The 13,197-nt window shown below is 65.1% G+C and overlaps 2 protein-coding genes across 2 annotated transcripts in view; one reads left to right on the top strand and one right to left on the bottom strand.

Annotated features, from left to right (window-relative positions):
* Window positions 1–118: 118 nt before the first annotated feature.
* Window positions 119–2,594, bottom strand: RNF227 (ring finger protein 227). Its single transcript, XM_034757093.1, has 2 exons — window positions 2,026–2,594; window positions 119–1,196 (listed from the first exon to the last, which is right to left on the bottom strand). The coding sequence occupies exons 1-2, from the start codon at window positions 2,519–2,521 to the stop codon at window positions 1,144–1,146; spliced, it is 549 nt and encodes a 182-aa protein (XP_034612984.1). The 5' UTR covers window positions 2,522–2,594; the 3' UTR covers window positions 119–1,143.
* Window positions 2,595–4,275: 1,681 nt separating this feature from the next.
* The window catches only part of CNTROB (centrobin, centriole duplication and spindle assembly protein), an 18,249-nt gene continuing 9,327 nt past the window's right edge, over window positions 4,276–13,197 (top strand). The window contains 15 exon segments of the mRNA XM_034757033.1: window positions 4,276–4,391; window positions 4,606–4,750; window positions 8,486–8,602; window positions 8,752–8,868; window positions 8,952–9,050; window positions 9,464–9,514; window positions 9,516–9,680; window positions 10,207–10,353; window positions 10,546–10,679; window positions 10,808–10,933; window positions 11,123–11,300; window positions 11,461–11,797; window positions 12,440–12,597; window positions 12,727–12,808; window positions 13,025–13,183. Coding sequence (XP_034612924.1) covers window positions 4,276–4,391; window positions 4,606–4,750; window positions 8,486–8,602; window positions 8,752–8,868; window positions 8,952–9,050; window positions 9,464–9,514; window positions 9,516–9,680; window positions 10,207–10,353; window positions 10,546–10,679; window positions 10,808–10,933; window positions 11,123–11,300; window positions 11,461–11,797; window positions 12,440–12,597; window positions 12,727–12,808; window positions 13,025–13,183 — 2,131 coding nt within the window.

The following is a 13,197-nucleotide window of genomic DNA, read 5'->3' as shown; positions in this document are numbered from 1 at the left end:
GACAGAAAGAGTCCTGACTCCCTGTCCTGATTATTGGACCTCCCTCCCAATGTGGTCTACTGATGACCCTGCCCCCAGGCACCACCTCCCTGCTGGAAAGGAGATCAAGGCAACCTAATAAACGTTGACATCTCAGGTTTTATTAAAATTAAATATAAGTTACAGTAGTCAAATATTAAAGACAACAGATGCAGACATTCTCCATTTCCAACCCTTCAATATTTAAATTCATTTCACAGAAATGCTACAATAGCAGAGAGCACCAAGAAGCCAGCCTCTTTATCTGAAATCCTTGCCTCATGCAATATAGTCACATGCAGCACTCCGGAACTGGGGCCAGACAGGAATTCTGCCTGCAGATCGGGCTGCTAACTTGTGCAATGGTAAAGGATAAGGGTTGGCAGATAATTTGGCAACACCACCACAGCAATAGGCTTTTCATTGGGATTCGCAGAGAAAGAGGTCATGGGTTTGAGGGGGTATTTTTAACTAGTTCATTAGTACACAGACTTAACCTTGCTGTCTGAATCCGTTAATACTTGAGGCTCAGATTTTGCCTGTACAGGACTTTCCACCAGAGATATTTACAGTATCTGCTGGTAGGTAGGTCAGTGGCATCGCTGGCATTTTATATGGCAGAGAGAGGTGGAGAGTGGAAGAGCCAGACACGTAGGCATTTCAGGGGCTGAAGATGTCAGGACCAGACAAGCTGTTGGGATGCCAGCCTCCAAAATGATCAGCCACCAGACCTCATGGTGACAGGTGTTCAGAGATCTCCAGGAAGGGACACCTCTGCCTATCTGCTGCTGATTCGACCCGACAGCCCCCGTCAAGTCTCCGTGCTCCAACAGAGATGAGCAGTGATGAGTCAAGGCCGCAGGCGATCACATCAATCCCGGGTGCCTCGTGAATCTTTCTGCAGGTTAATGAGAACCAGGAACTCTAGCTCCAGTGCTATGGTAGAGTCCCATAGAGCTGATGGAGTCTGATGAGACCGGACAGTCAGTAACTACCTGCCTGGAGGGGAAGCACAGCCAGCACTGGGGGGGGGGGGGGGGGGGAGAAGAGCTGGTTTCTCCCAAGAGCATTCAAAGCCTTTTGACGAAAAGCCAGCCCCAGCTCTTGGGTCTAGCCCTTGGAGCCTCACATGATGTAGCAGGTCATGAGGGCGAGGTCCTTCATCTCTGGACCGTAGGCTGCAGGAGAGAGTCACAGAGCCGTGAGTACAGGCAGAGACGTAACTACACAAGCGAGAACGTCACCCACCCCACTTCCCGGCCCACGCAACCCAGTCTGGCAAATATTTACCAATGAAATGCCACTGCTTGAGGATTTCCTGTCCCTGCGTTAGAGAGGGGGACTGAGCAGAAAGGAGGGACGGTTCCTGATGATGCCTGATCTCCTGCCCCACTTGCCTCCGAGAGCCCCCCTCCCCCACTCTAACCCACTAGACACCACTTCCCTCCCAGAGTTAGGGATGGAACCCAGGAGTCCTGGCTCCCAGCCCGCTCCCACACCCCCACTCTAATCACTAGACCCTACTCTTCCCATGGTCAAGGACAGGGGGTGATGTCACCCCTCCAATAAGAGATGACATCATCAAGGAGGGGATGACATCACGCACCTAGGGGTGAGGGGTCACATGCTGGAGGGGGAGTGAGCTGACGTCACTCCCCAAGGGTGGGCATGATGGGGGGAGGGAGTGATTTGACATCTCCCACATCAGCCCCCCCCCCCCCACCAGAGACCCCTAGGGGTGGTGGGGCGCACGCGCTGGGGGGGGGGGGGTGACTTGACGCCTCCCCCGCCCCCATTGGCCAAGTGACGCCAGGCTCCCTCCCCTCAGAGCCCGCCCTTGGCCCAAGTGGGAAGGACCCGGATGTATGTGGCTAAGGCTCTGCGCCCTCCTCAGGCGCGTGCGGCCCCGCCCCTCGGGTAGGCAGCGCGCCCCCGAACCGTTGAGACGGTTGGAGGGGAGCGGGGGAGAAGAGGGAGCTGAAGGAGCGCGCGAGGCGAGATACTCACGGTTGATTGGCTGCTGCTCCCGCGCGCTACTGCGGCTGCCGCCACCCCCTCCTCCTCTCAAGAGCTTCTTCAGCGCCCGCCACAGCCGCGATTGGCCCGCCTCCTCCGGTACGTCATCGCCAGGTGCCGCCTCCTCCGGCTTCCCCGCTCCTTCCCGCCGGCCAATCCGCTTCCAGAGCTCGGGGTCGACGGGGGGCAGGGCCAGGCGGCGCCGGCTGCTGCTGCTCCGCCACCTCGTCCCCGCCTCCCCGCCCCTGCCGCGCACGCGCAGCGAGGTGAGGGTGCGGCAGAAGGGGCACGTGACCTTCTCCCAGCCCTGGTCGCGCGCCAGGCGGCAGAGGCAGGCGGTGCAGAGCGCGTGGCGGCAGGGGGCGGGGCGGCGCCAGGCGCCGTGCGCGGGCCCGAGACGGCGCGGGGCGCGCGCCTGGCGGTCGTAGGGCAGGTAGCAGATGCCGCACTCCAACTCGGCGGCGCCCGCCTCCGTGTTCGCGTCCATGGCTCGCGTGTCCGCTGCCGGGCGCCGTACCCGAGAGGGGGAAGGGGCCACGCGCGCGCTCGGATTCGTTCTCTCGCCTAACGGCTTCCTCGCGCGGGCCGGTGGCGGTTATATACCCGGCCTGGCCACGCCCCCTGCCTGGGGGGCGGGGCCCGCCCGCGGCCCAAATCCCGCCCCTTCCCGGACCCGCCGCGCGGGGTAGCCCCGGACTCCTGGGTTCTCGGGGGGATGGGAGCCCGGACTCCTGGGTTCTCGGGCTGGGGGCGGGGATGGGAGCCCGGACTCCTGGGTTCTCGGGGTGGGGGTGGATGGGAGCCCGGACTCCTGGGTTCTCGGGGTGGGGGCGGGGATGGGAGCCCGGACTCCTGGGTTCTCGGGGTGGGGGTGGATGGGAGCCCGGACTCCTGGGTTCTGTCCCCATCTCTGACCATGGGCCTGTCACGGTGTCACTTTCTCCCGCTGTAAAAGGAGGCACAGAGCAGCCGACCGAAGGAGCTTGGTTCGGGAAACCCCAGGGCGGCGCCTCCAGCTGCCGGGCCGAGGGGATCCCCTAACCCTGGTTCCCTGGCAGAGCCCAGACTGCTCTGCGCCCCCCTGCCCCCTAGCTAACGGCCTGTTTCCATCCGTCCGAAACCCGTCGCTTCCCCTCACGCCTCTGCCGGCCTCCTGTGCGTGCCCCCGGTGCAGCCCTCAGCCGGGCTTGGGGCCCCTGGGCGCCCGCTGGAGAGAAATCATAAATAATTCCCCTCTGAGGGGACCGGCTCTCCGGCGGGGCTCGGGGTCTCTGCGCAGGCTACTTAACGCCGCCAAGTCTGGCTGGCCGGCTGCGTTTGCCGGAACGGCCCAACCGCAGGTGCAGAAATACCAGCGTCCCTCCGTCTCTGCAGGACACAGTCACTATTTCTGCGCATCACTGTCGTATATAACGGTCCTGGTTAAAATCAGGGCCCTGTCGCGCCGGGCCCTGTCGCGCCGGGCGCTGCACGGACCCCGGCTGAGATCGGGGCCCCGTCGTGCCGGGCGCTGCACGGACCCCGGCTGAGATCGGGGCCCCATCATGCTGGGTGCTGCGCAGATGCAGACAGCCCCTGCCTCAAAAGAGCGATCAATCTCAATAGGCAAAGGCTAGGTGGGGAAACTGAGGCACTGAGAGGGTGGAAGTGATAGCCCAAGGTGGGGATAGACTCGGGTGCCCACGCCCAGAGCCCCAGCCACTAGACTGAGCTCTCCCTTCAGCCTTCAATCCAGCTGAGGGCCTGGACTGACCCTCTGTGCTTTACAGGACTGGGCATGTGGGCCCCCCGGTGGGTCCGGCTGTTGTTCTGACAGGACCCCATGGCTTACGGCCTCCCCCTGCCCCGTCCGCCTATTCCAGCTTCCTAACGTGGTTCTTGCACATCCTGTCCTAAACGATCGTGTCATGCAGCTGTTAAACCTCAGTGGTGCCCTGCCCCAGAAGTAGCTGCATTCTGGTCCCGGGCCAGCGATCCCTAGGCAGTGTTGTTCTGGGGCTGTTACCCAGCTGCTGCATACCACCCGGAGGTGGCTGCATTGCAGTGTTAAGTGAGCAATCCCTATGCACTGTTCCTCTGTGGCTGTTACACGGCTGCTGCGTCCCACCCCAGAGGTGGCTGCGTTCCTCGGCGGGCTCTCAATGCTGCCTTGGTTTCCTGCGCCGGACAAGGACTGAGGAGAGGGAGTGGCAGGAGATCATGGGGGTAGGATTAGGTCATCCCCCAGCTGCTGGTCCAACCATGCGTCATATGCTCTTCCTGCAGGTGATGGGCCCTGGCCTGGATCCAAGTGGAGTCGGCAGGCCCAGCCCAGCGTCCCAGCCCCGGGGCGGCCGGAGCCAGCAGCAGCTGGAGTCGTTAGCAGATAGCTGGGCTCCCTTGTCAACAGTGGGTCTGGATGGGTGGTTAGAGTGGGGGGTTGGGAGCCAGGTTCTGGGTTCTCTCCCTGTTCTGGGAGGGAAGTGGGGGCTAGTGGCTAGAGCAGGGGTGGCTGGGTGCTTGCATTTCGCCACGGGGTTGGCGCATTGGGCGGCTGTGTGGTTGTGCGGCTGTCTCTGGCCCCATCTACAGTGCATTACCTGTTGCCCGCGAGCGGGGGTATGGCGACGGTCATGGTGCGGGTGGCAGCGCAGTGTGCCGGTTCGTCTGGCTGTGCGCTGGTGTACCCGCGACCGTGGTCGCCTATGGCGTCTCCAGGCCGACCACCCTGGTGGTGGTACATTTGTGGTGTCCCCCCCGCGGGCTGTGCGTGGGCGATTGATAGATCGGGTGTGTTTATGTCCCAAACATCCGCTTTCCTCTCCAGCACCCATGTACCCCAACTATCCCTGTCATAGAATCATAGAATATCAGGGTTGGAAGGGACCTCAGGAGGTATCTAGTCCAACCCCCTGCTCAAAGCAGGACCAATCCCCAGACAGATTTTTGCCCCAGATCCCTAACATGGCCCCCTCAAGGATTGAACTCACAACCCTGCGTTTAGCATGCCACTGCTCCAACAACTGAACTATCCCTCCCCCATCCTACAACCAGCCTGATTTCCTCACCCCAGACCCCACCTGGTGCAGGGGGGTTTCCTATTGTCTGCCTGGCTTGGGGTTGCAACAGGTTTCGGACACCCCCAGACCAGCAGGAACCTTGGCCTGTCGCATTCGCTGCTGGCGGGCCTTGGTTTTACTGGAGTCTGGGCTGGGCCTGGGGGCGTCGGGGTGAATCGGGGGGCCTAGGAGCTACAGAGGGGATCTAGGTGCCCGTGTGACCCCTGAGGCAAATAGCTTCTGGGAAGGGGGAGATGACCCGGCGGCCTGTGCCCTGCCGCATGGCCAATTTCCCAACTTCTGACTCACACCCACCAGCCACAACCCGTGAGTCATTCCCAGCGGGTAAATAAATACACCAGGTGCCTACATGCCACACAGCCAGAAAGTTACAGGCGTCCGGCCCCCAGGGCCGGCTCTTAACCCCCTCCTTTCTGGTATGGGGGACGGACCCAGGCCTTTCTCCCCCCGGCTCCCACCTGGCCCCAGGGCGGGGACTGGCTGGGTCAGGGGGGCAGAGAATGGGGCAGGGGCCTGTCCCCTCTCAGGGGCACCAGCTCTGCAGGGCTTGGAGTGGGGGCTTGGCAGAGAGGTGCGTGCCGGAGGTTGGGTCCTGGCCTGATTTCCCAGCCGCGGGCACCGTGCCAGCTTCCACCAGGATTTGCATAATCCCAGGAACCAGTTTTCCCAGGATTACTCAACCCGGCGCCAGCAGCTGGGATTGTAACCCAGAAAGGGGGCTTCCCCCCAGTTCTGCTGGTGCCCCTCACTCCTGACCCACAGCCCCACTGCTATCCCCTCCCAGCCCTGCGAAATAATCACAGTCTTATGGAAGCTGCAAGCGCACCCAACCAGATCTGGGTCCCCCACATTGCGCCAGATCCTGCACAGACTCCCGGCGAGCAACAGGCACTGCCCCAAAGACTAGCCAAAGAGGTGGGGAAACTGAGGCACACAGCCCCACCTGCCTGTCTCTGGAAATTGAAGCTGCCACGTGCCCGGCCAGCCTCCCTCAGTCACGGGAGGCGCGTTATCCCCACGCGCCTGGCTGAGGAAGCATGAAATTTGTCGGCTAATTACTGTGGGCCTGGCGGCTGGCTGGGCCAGACCAGTCACTTTCCTGGCATGGCTGTAACTGGGGTGTCACTGCACCCAGGGGGTGAAGAGGAAGAGGTGAATTAGCGAACAGGACGTGATCAGGCGGGTTTGGGATGCGGCCCGTGGGGCCGCCCAGCTGGGCGCAAGAAGGTGGAAGGGCAGGGACTGCCCATGGGACTTAGGCGCTGATATGCCATAGAGGGGGCAGTGTGACACACTGTGCCAGCCCCCTGTTCTTGCACTGGGCGGCCCGGCATCACACAGGGCAAGGGGTTACAACTATGATGTGGAGTGACGTCTGATTGACGCTAGAATGTGTGTGTGTGTGTGGGGGGGGNCCAGGCATTCTGTGTGTGTGTGTGTGTGTGTGTGTGTGTTTACATTACAGGGTGTACCTGGGGCAGGGGAGTGGGTTTATATGAACCAGTGCTGGGCAGGCGGGTGTACCTGGGGATGGGGGTACCCGGGGTGTGTGTGTGGGTGTTGACACGTACCGGGGCTGGGCAGGCGGGTGTACTCAGGGAGGGGTGTACCTGGGATGGTGTGTGTGTTTTATACGTACTGGGGCTGGGCGGGTGGGTGTGTCACGGACTCCCAGATCGTGCCCACTCTTGGCCCCATGCGGTCCCTGGGGGGATCCCCTTCCAGTGCGACAGCCCTTCTCGGGGGTCCACTCTCTCTCGGGGTTAGGACCCACGCACCTCTCAGAGCCTTAGCATGTCTGTCTCTGCCGTGGGCCCCCTCAGGGAGTTGATGCAACCCTGTCTGTCTCTGCCGTGGGCCCCCGAAGGGGTTGATGCAACCCTGTTCTCTAGACCGGAGTGGCTCTTAGCCAGCGTAAAACAGGAGGGTTTATTGAGAGGTGAACACAGCACCGGAAACTCTGACCCTCAGGCCTGGCCTCCCTCAGCCCAGCCCATCCAAGTCTCCCCTGCATCCAGGTGGGCTCTGCCTGCTCCCCCTCTCCAGCCCCGAGCCCCCCTGCTTCCTAGCTGGGCATCTGCTATCACTGGCCCCAAGTCCCGCCTCTGTCCATTGTCTTCTCTCCAGGTAAACAGGGTCACTGGGTCTCCTCTCCCCTCTTCTGTCCTCTGGCCCCCTCTGGCTGGAACCGGCTGGTTAGGTCACGGGGTCCTCTCTTTACAGCCCATGGTCCTCCCACTGGCCAGAACCAGCTGCGACTCCTGCACTGCGTTTCCGGGTCATCAGGTCACCAGTTGCTGGGGTGTCCATTCTCCAGGGCATTGGCTGGGGTCCCAAGTTCCCTCTCCGGTCCTCTGTAACAACAAACCCCCTCTCCCCTCCCCTCGTTAAACCAGTAACACCCAGGGACACTGAGTCCCACTCCCTCTGCATGAAAATCCTCCACTTCGTCACAGGGTGTACCCAGGGTGGTGTGTGTGTTTATACGTCCCAGGGCTGGGCGGGCGGGTGTACTCAGGGAGGGGTGTATGCGGGGTGGTGTGTGTGATTTTACACGTGCTGGGTGTACCTGGGTAGGGTGTAGCTAGGCTGTGTGCCTGCTGTGTGTGTGAGTGTGTACTTGGAGGTGCGTAGGGCTGGCTAAGGTGATTCTAACCCATCGTGGTGAGATGCAGGGCTAGATGGGCCCATTGATTTGATCTGATCTGGGGTGGGGGTGGGGTGAGAGGGACCCCCAGCTGGGTGGACCCATTGCACTGTCCATGCGGGGGCGTACTGGAGCTCAGGATCAGCACTCCTGGGTTCTCTGGGAAGGGAGTGGGGGTCGGTGGGTTAGAGCAGGGGGGGCTGGGAGCCAGGACTCCTGGGTTCTCTCCCTGGCTCTGGGAGGGCAGTGGGGTCGAGTGGTTAGACTGGGGGCAGGGCGGCGGCAGGCTGGGAGCCAGAACTCCTGGGTTCTCTCTCAGATCCCCCAGTGAGGGGGGAGGTGGAATCTGATGGGGCGAAGAAGGTACCGTTTGTCACCCACTGCCCCTGGATACTGGGTGCATGCTCAGGGCAGGCCGCTGCGCCTGGGTAGAAGCCGAGGGGAGCCAGCTCCTGGGGCAGGGAATGGGGCCCCTGCTGGCCTCTCGGGAACAGCCCTGCCTTACCCTGCCAGCCCGTCCGGGGGTGGGGGGTGCTTTGTGGCCCTCACTACCCTGAAGTGCTGTCTATGGGGAGCGCTCGGCTGTGTTTGGGCGCGTGTCATGTGTCCCGTACTGCTAGCCGCTTGGGGGATTCTCCGGGCACTGGTGGGTTTGGTGCGGTGGGTCTCGGCTGAAGCTGTGGCATGGCCCGCAGGGAGCTGGGGGGTGCCCCCGCCCCGGTACTGACCCCTGCTTTCCTTGCAGCACTGTGAGCGGCACGTGCAGTGCCTGCAGAGCCGGGCCCTGGAGCTGCAGCAGCAGCTGGCCGCAGCCATCTCCGCTGACATGAAGAAGGACAGTATGATCGAGCAGCTGGACAAGGTGAGCAGAGGCTGTGGGTTGGGAGTGAGGGGCACTGGCAGGGCTGCGTGGGGGGCAGGGCTGGGCTAGTAGGGGGCTGCAGGTCGGGATTGAGGGGCGCCGGCAGGGCCGTTTCCAGTGACGCACTCTTTTGCCCTCTCCTCTGGCAGACCCTGGCCAAAGTGGTGGAGGGCTGGAACCGGCAGGAGGCGGAGCGGACGGAGCTGCTGCGCGGGCTCCAGGCGGAGAAGGAGGCGGTGCAGCGGGCGCTGAGTGAGCAGCAGGAGGTGAGTGGCGGGCCGGCGGGGGGTGCTGGTGGCCGAGCTGCCCGCCTGGCGCAGCCCTGAGCCCTGATGTGTCTCCCCCGCAGACGGCGTCGCAGCTGGAGGTGCGGCTGGAGCAGGCGCTGGAGGCCCTGAGCCGGGAGCAGCAGGCGGCGAGCCAGCAGCGTGAGGAGGCAGCACTGCTGGTAAGAGTCCCCTGCCCGAGCTGGAGCCCCACGGCTAGGGGGTGCAGAAAGGGGCCCGTAGAGCCGAGCGCCGGAGCCCATGGGGACCCCGACTCCCAGCATGCCCTGCTCCTCCTAGAGCCAGGCGCTGGAGCCAATCGCTACTGCAGCTCCCTGCATGCCCTGCTCCCCGTAGAGCCGAGCACCAGAGCCCATGGAGACCGCAGCTCCCAGCATGCCCTGCTCCCCATAGGGCCGAGTGTTGGAGCCAATCAGTACTGCAGCTCCCAGCATGCCCCGCTCCCCGTAGAGCCGAGCACTGGAGCCCATGGATACTGTAGCTCCCAGCATGCCTTGCTGCCCCTAGAACCGGGCCTGGTGCATGTTGGGCTGGGTGGCCCCTTTCACTCTTGTGTCCCATCCCTCCCCCGCAGCAGGAGGAGAAGGCGGGGCTGCTGCGGAGCCTGGAGGCGGAGCGCCAGCGCGGGGGGGGGGCTGCAGGTGGAACGGGAGCATGGGCAGCGCCAGCTGGAGGCGCTGCGGGCCACACTGGAGGAACAGCAGGCGAGCTGGGCGCAGCGGGAGCGCCAGCTGGAGCAGCGTTGCCAGGCCCTGCAGGACGAGAGCGCCAGGCAGCTGGAGCGAGAGAAGGTGAGACCCGCCCCCCCACTGCCCTAAACCGGGAGCAGCACCCTGTGCCCGCCTCCCCTCTGCCCCTGCCAGCAGGGCACCCTGCCACTCTGCCCACACCCCACCCCTGGTGCCCCTTCCCCTTTGCCTTCCCACTGGCCGGGGGACTCCCCTGATGCCCCTCAGCCAGCCCGGTTTGCCCTTGTCATGCCCCCTTTGCCCCTCTCCCTCTGTGCCCCGTGCCCTGGGTTCCCCTGTCTCCTAGATGCCCAGTTCTGTTGCCACAACACCCCCCTCTGTGCCCCCTGGCTCCTACATCCTGCCCCCACTGCCTTCTGTGCCCCAAACCCCACCTGTCTCCCCCACACTCCTGGGGTCCAGCTCTCTGCCCCACCGCTCCCTCAGCCCCCTCGGGAGGAGTGGGGGCTAGTGGTTAGAGCAGGGGGTTGCTGGGAGCCAGGAGTCCTGGGTTCTGTCTCTGCTGGAACCGGGCAGTGCGGGGCAGTGGTTAGCCTGGGGGCTGCCCATCTGGCTGTCCCTTTGCCAGGCAGCCGTGCAGCGGGAGGCCCAGCGTGCCGCGGACGCCCAGCAGGTCCTGGCCTCAGTGCAGGCCGATGCCCAGCGCCTGGAGAGTGAGCTGGAGGCAGCGCGGAGTGAGCGGGACGGGCTGCAGATGGAGATCAGCCTGGTGAAGGTACCGGGGACTTTTCCCCTCTAGGGGGCGCTGGCTCCCATCTGGCCCCAGGGCAGGGACTGGCTGGCTCAGGGGGGCAGAGAATGGGGCAGGGGCCTGTCCCCTCTAGGGGGTGCCGGCTCCCCTCCAGCCCCAGGGTGGGGACTAGCTCGAGGGGGTCCCTGGCTGCCAGCAGAACCCCTGTGCCCCCAGGCGCGGTGCGAGGCCCAGAAGGCGAAGCTGGAGGCAGAGCTGAAGGTGGCGCTGGAGCAGCAGGTGACGGAGAGGCTGGCGCGGGTGCATGAGGACAGCCTGCGGCAGACGGGTGCCATGCGGGAGCAGCACAGGTACCCCCCAATTCCTTGCCCCACGGTCGCCCCCCCTCCCAGCCGCTTGGTCCCAGCTCCCTACGTGGGTGGGGCCGGAGGGGGGCCCTGTGCCCGCTGCTCAGCCTGGCCCTTCTATCCTCCCTCAGGAAGCAGCTGCTGGACCTCAGCGGGCACCATGAGCGGGAACTAGGCAGTCAGCTGGCGCAGTTCCGGGCTGAGCTGGCCGAGCGCGAGGAGCGGCAGCGGCGCCTGGTTGAGGACTATGAGCTGAGGTACCGAGCGGGCACCGGGGGGCTGGTTACCCAGGGACCCCTCGCCCGGCGCTGAGATGCAGCCACCTCTGGTTACACAGGGAACCCCTCGCCCGGCGCTGAGATGCAGCCACCTCTGGGGTGGGCGGCTGGTTATCCAGGCCATGGGGCACCCCCACAGTAGAGCACCGACAACCCCCTTCTCTGCAGGCTGGCCAGGCAGGAGGAGTTGGCGCGGGAGCTGCAGGCTGGGAAGTGGCGGCTGGAGGCCCAGCGAGCGGACATGGTGGCCCGGCTCCAGGCCATGATGCAGTCGCATTGGAACGAGGCCCTGCGCGTGCTGACTGGAGATTCCTCCTCGCAGTCTCCCGCCAAGGGCCCCCGCCAGGTGAGTGCCAGGGAGAGAACCCAGGAGTCCTGGCTCCCAGTCCCCCCCTGCTCTAACCACCAGCCACCACTCCACTCCCAGAGCCAGGGAGAGAACCCAGGAGTCCTGTTCTTATTCCCTGTAGGTCTCTAAGCCCCCCTATCTCTTTGTCCCCCAACAGCCTCCCGTCTCCGACGCCACCTCCCGCTCCGAGCCGGAGCGCCTGGGCCAGCCCCCCAGCCCCGCCCCTCCCGGGAAGCCGGAGAGCTGGCAAGAGGACCCCTGCAGCGGTGCCGGGGACAGCGACGGGGGCGGCTGGGCCTTCGTCCAAGCGGTGCCCCTGCAGCCCGTCACCCAGCGCAGCTCCCTGCCGGTGGCGCGGGGCCCCGAGCGCTTCCTGCCCCTCGCGCCCAGCGGCTGCGTCTCCGTTGAGCTGGCCCAACTCCTGAACCAGAGCCTCCGGAGCCAGCGGGGCTTCCAGCCGCTGGAGCCGCAGCTCGACGACTCCGCCAGCCCAGGTACAGGGTTCGGGCATGCCCCCATCCCACCGCTAGCTCCGGGAAACCCCCAGCCGCACCCCGGCCAGGCGGGGGCCTGGGAGCAGCTCCCCCTGGCCTCCCTCGCCTGGCTGAGATGCAGCTGGCTCTGCGGTGGAGCGCGGGGCTGTTGGGGTGGGGACCACCTGGCCAGCATGAGAGGTGTCCCCTGCTCCCTGCCCCACAGCACCCCCCTAGTGCCACCCTGGGGCCAACCCTGCCTGCCAAGGGAGAGTGCCACCTGCTGAGCCCCCTGCCCCATTCCAAGCCCCACAGCGCCCCCTAGCGCCGCCCTGGGGCCAGCCCTGCCTGCCAGGGGAGAGCACCCCCTACTGAGCCCCCCTGCCCCGTTCCCTGCCCCCCAGTGCTCCCTAGCACCACCCTGGGGCCAGCCCTGCCTGCGAGGGGAGAGCGCCCCCTGCTGAGCCCCCCACCCCGCTCCCTGCCCCACAGTGCCCCCTAGTGCCACCCTGGGGCCAGCCCTGCCTGCCAGGGGAGAGCGCCACCTGCTGAGCCCCCTGCCCCATTCCAAGCTCCCTAGCGCCGCCCTGGGGCATTGGGGCTGGCACCTGAGGTTGGGGGGAGCACTGGGTTGTGCTATTCTGACCCCTTTTTCCCACCCAGGGCTGAGCTCGCACCCCCCTCACCTGGCGGAGCACCCCTACCCCGAGGACGAGGGGGGGCCCAGCGATGGTGAGACCCCCCCGAACAGCAGCCTGGAAAGCGGGGGGCAGGTGCCCCCCAGCCAGCTGCACCCAGAGCTGCAGTACTACATGGCGCTGGTAGGAGACTGGCAGTGGGGGGTTCTGGCTAGGGAGGGTGGGGGTGCGTGTATGGTGGGGGTGTGTGTGTTAGGGACGGGGTACCCAGCTGCTCACTTCTTCCCTCTCCCCCCCCCGTCTTTCTCTTAGCTGCTGGAGCAGATGCCGAGTGACCCCCCCAGGCAGGAGGGGTCGGGGGGTGAGGGTCAGGCCCAGCCCCACACCCACCCAGGTAAGGCGGCAGCCTCGGTCCCGCCCCCCAGCAGCCCCAGGCCTGCCCCACATGGGTCCCCCCACCCCCAGCAGCCCGGGTTCTGCCCCATGTGGGTTGTGCCCCCTGTCCCAGCGGCCCGGGTCCCGCCCCCCACGGGTCCCACCCCCTGTCCCAGCAGCGTGGCATGGCCCAACCCCCATGTGATCCCCACCCCCCCGTCTCCTCTGCCTGCAGGCTTGGCCCGGGAGGACCCCCCCTCGCTGTGGGAGACACTCCGGCCCCACGGCCCCCAGCGCGCCACCGCTGCCGTGCAGAAGACTAAGGTGCCGCTCGCCAAAGCCAGCTACGGGCAGCGGAACCTAGATCCGCCGAGCCCCCCGCAGTGCCCAGCCGGTGAGCCCCCCCCC

This window comes from Trachemys scripta, chromosome 25 (assembly GCF_013100865.1).
Source record: "Trachemys scripta elegans isolate TJP31775 chromosome 25, CAS_Tse_1.0, whole genome shotgun sequence".
Classification (NCBI taxonomy): domain Eukaryota; kingdom Metazoa; phylum Chordata; order Testudines; family Emydidae; genus Trachemys; species Trachemys scripta.
Note: the sequence above shows the minus strand (reverse complement) of the source record. Positions and strands in the feature narration are given on the sequence as shown.